Source organism: Cricetulus griseus, chromosome 2 (genome assembly GCF_003668045.3).
Source record: "Cricetulus griseus strain 17A/GY chromosome 2, alternate assembly CriGri-PICRH-1.0, whole genome shotgun sequence".
NCBI lineage: Eukaryota > Metazoa > Chordata > Mammalia > Rodentia > Cricetidae > Cricetulus > Cricetulus griseus.
Window position 1 is genome coordinate 369,259,300 of NC_048595.1, and position 3,017 is coordinate 369,262,316.

The 3,017-nt window shown below is 34.9% G+C and overlaps 1 protein-coding gene across 1 annotated transcript; it reads left to right on the forward strand.

Annotated features, from left to right (window-relative positions):
• LOC103161358 (olfactory receptor 2B11-like) lies at positions 1 to 957 on the forward strand. The gene has a single exon (XM_027400011.1). It carries the CDS (start codon positions 1 to 3, stop codon positions 955 to 957), a length of 957 nt encoding a protein of 318 aa, XP_027255812.1.
• Positions 958 to 3,017: the final 2,060 nt, after the last annotated feature.

The following is a 3,017-nucleotide window of genomic DNA, read 5'->3' on the forward strand; positions in this document are numbered from 1 at the left end:
ATGACAGTAACCAATAAAAGTCACCCAGAAGAGTTCATTCTACTTGGCTTTGCCGATCGTCCTTGGTTGGAACTTCCTCTTTTTGTTATTCTTCTGGTAACATATCCACTGGCTATGATGGGAAACATTGCCATCATTCTGGTGTCCATATTAGACCCCTGTCTCCACAGTCCCATGTATTTCTTCCTCACCAACCTCTCCTTTCTGGACATGTGCTATACCACAAGCATTGTGCCTCAGATGCTAACTAACCTAGGGGGTTCCACAAAGACCATCAGCTACATGAGGTGTGTAGTTCAGCTTTATTTTTTCCACACAATGGGGGGCACAGAGTGTGTGCTCCTGGCTCTTATGTCCTTTGACCGCTATGTTGCCATCTGCAGGCCTCTCCACTACACCCTTATCATGAATCAGCGTACCTGCCTCCTGCTAGTGTCCACTGTGTGGCTGACAGGAATTTCCTATGCTGTCTCAGAGGCCACTGTGACACTGCAATTGCCACTGTGTGGCCACAATAAACTGGATCACTTAGTGTGTGAGATTCCAGTTCTGATCAAAACTGCCTGTGGTGAAAAAGAGAGCAATGAGCTTGCTCTCTCTGTCATATGCATTTTTATGTTAGCTGTTCCTCTGTGTTTAATTCTTGCCTCCTATGCTAGTATTGGACATGCTGTACTTAAAATCAAATCTACAGAGGGAAGGAAAAAGGCCTTTGGGACATGTTCCTCTCATCTCATAGTAGTTCTTTTATTCTATGGCCCAGCCATTAGCATGTATCTTCAGCCCCCCTCTTCTATTACAAAAGACCAACCCAAGTTTATGGCTCTCCTCTATGGAGTCGTGACTCCTACCCTGAATCCTTTCATTTATACCTTAAGGAATAAGGATGTAAAGGGGGCATTAGGTAACCTATCCAGAAACATTTTTAGTTCAAAGAGAAAGCTTATAGACATCTAAATTGTTACAAATTAGAGGCTTTTTCTATAACTTATTCACTGTACAAAGCTCATCTTTCTTTTTTATGTGTTCTTGCAAAACATGTCTTGTTACTTGTGTTCTTTGTAATCATGCTAGGCAATGCTTAATCTTGGGTAGTATCAACCAATATGGATGGGTGCTTTGATTAGAAAATAGGTTACAATACTTGTATTGAGGTTAACATTGAGGTTCAGAAGTAGTTACTTTATTAAGTGCTAAATCAAACATAATTACATTGTTTCAAGCTAATCATCTTGAAAACCACATAGTAACCATTCATCAGTAGCTTTTTATTTTGTCATTTGTAAAATAAATCTTTATTCTGGTTTTCTCAGTTTCTTATGGGAAGGCTTGCTATACAGTGTGAATCAGAAATTGCTCTTAATGAGCTATCATGAAAGTTCATAGACTTTGTTTATTTGGATGCTTACAAAATGCAGTTAACTTTTCTTAAAGATCAATACACATGTTTCTATATGACAAATTGGGAGACTTAAAAGAATTATTAAAAGAATCATTAAAAGAATAAGAAAAAAGATGAAAATGCATTAATTTTTAACATTTCTTTTGAATATTGTATTAATTTAATAACAAGAAAGTAATATGTAATGACAGCCTGGAGCCATTTCTGTGCATATACTTGTGGCAAGATGAAATGTCTTTTAAAACCGTGAAAAAGTCAGTAATTTATAATTTGGATTTTGGATTGAAATAGGACTTACTTATTTTATCCACTATTTGAGTTTAATAGATATGTAATTTTCACTTAAGGGTGTTCAAATCTACATGACTAAGAGTTTAAATAGCTAAAACAATTTCCAGGAATAGTACCAAGAATTGAAATTTTATCAAGAAATTAGTTAAACTTCATTATATCAAATTGATGGCTTATATAGTTGTGTGATATTGGATTAGTTTATGGATAATTAAGCACTGTGTATAATAAAGAGCGAACCACTAGAGGAAATGCAAAAAGTGTCACATTGGACTTGGTGCAACAAACTGTTGTGATCATAAACAGTTGGATGCTGGAAACTGAACTTGGGTCTTCTGGAATAGTCACAAGTGATTTTAACTGCTAATTCATCTCTTTAATCTCATTTCTTATGAATTTTATATTAGGTAGCCACACTTCTGTGGTTAAAGGAATGATCAGAAGGAAAAGTAGGCTCAGGATTGGGGACTTATCAGGAAATGGAGATATTTTAGTAAAATGTTGCAAAATTTCAGTCCAATGAAAGAGTAAGCTTGAGACCTATTGTATAGCATGCTTACTATAATTAGTGCTAGTGTACTTTATACTTGAAAACCTCTAAGAGTAGATCTTAAATGTTCTTGCTGCAATAATTTATGTGTGATCATGGATATAATGACTGTCAGGAATGAATTATTTTGTGATATATACATTTACAAATATAGTCATCCAAAATTCATATAATTGTGTTGACTATACCATAAGTGTGGGAAAGTTTAAATGAGGAGAGATGGTGCTGTATTACATGTTTCAAATCATGATGTTTGCACAATACATAATGATTCAAAGATACTTACGATGGTTTTAAGTTTAATATTCTTGCCATATTTACCATAAAATACTGATAAAGATCAACAATAAGGAAAGCTGTTTTGGAACCTACTGTATAATTCTGGTCAAACACTACAAAGAAGAGTCAATTACAAACAGGACAAGGTAGTTTAACAGAAAGTTTTAGTGTAAATGTTATAAATGCAAAATGAGGAACAAATTAAGCAGCAAAGTATTCCTTGTATTCATTGAAAGGAGAATGAAAGCAAAATTTCTAGCTTCTAGGTCATTTCCATTCTAGGATTAGCAGGGCAAATAGGCTTGGAGACAAAGTAGACTGGTTGGAAACAGATTTAATTGTTTTATTAGAAATATAAGCTCAGATGTATGAGAGCTTTCCAAATGAGATACTCATATCTAAAGACCTCAGATTTAACAACTATAAATAAGAGCAAATGGCTGACATTTTCCTTTCTGAGTTTCTGTTACATCACCCAGAATGATCGTTTCCAGC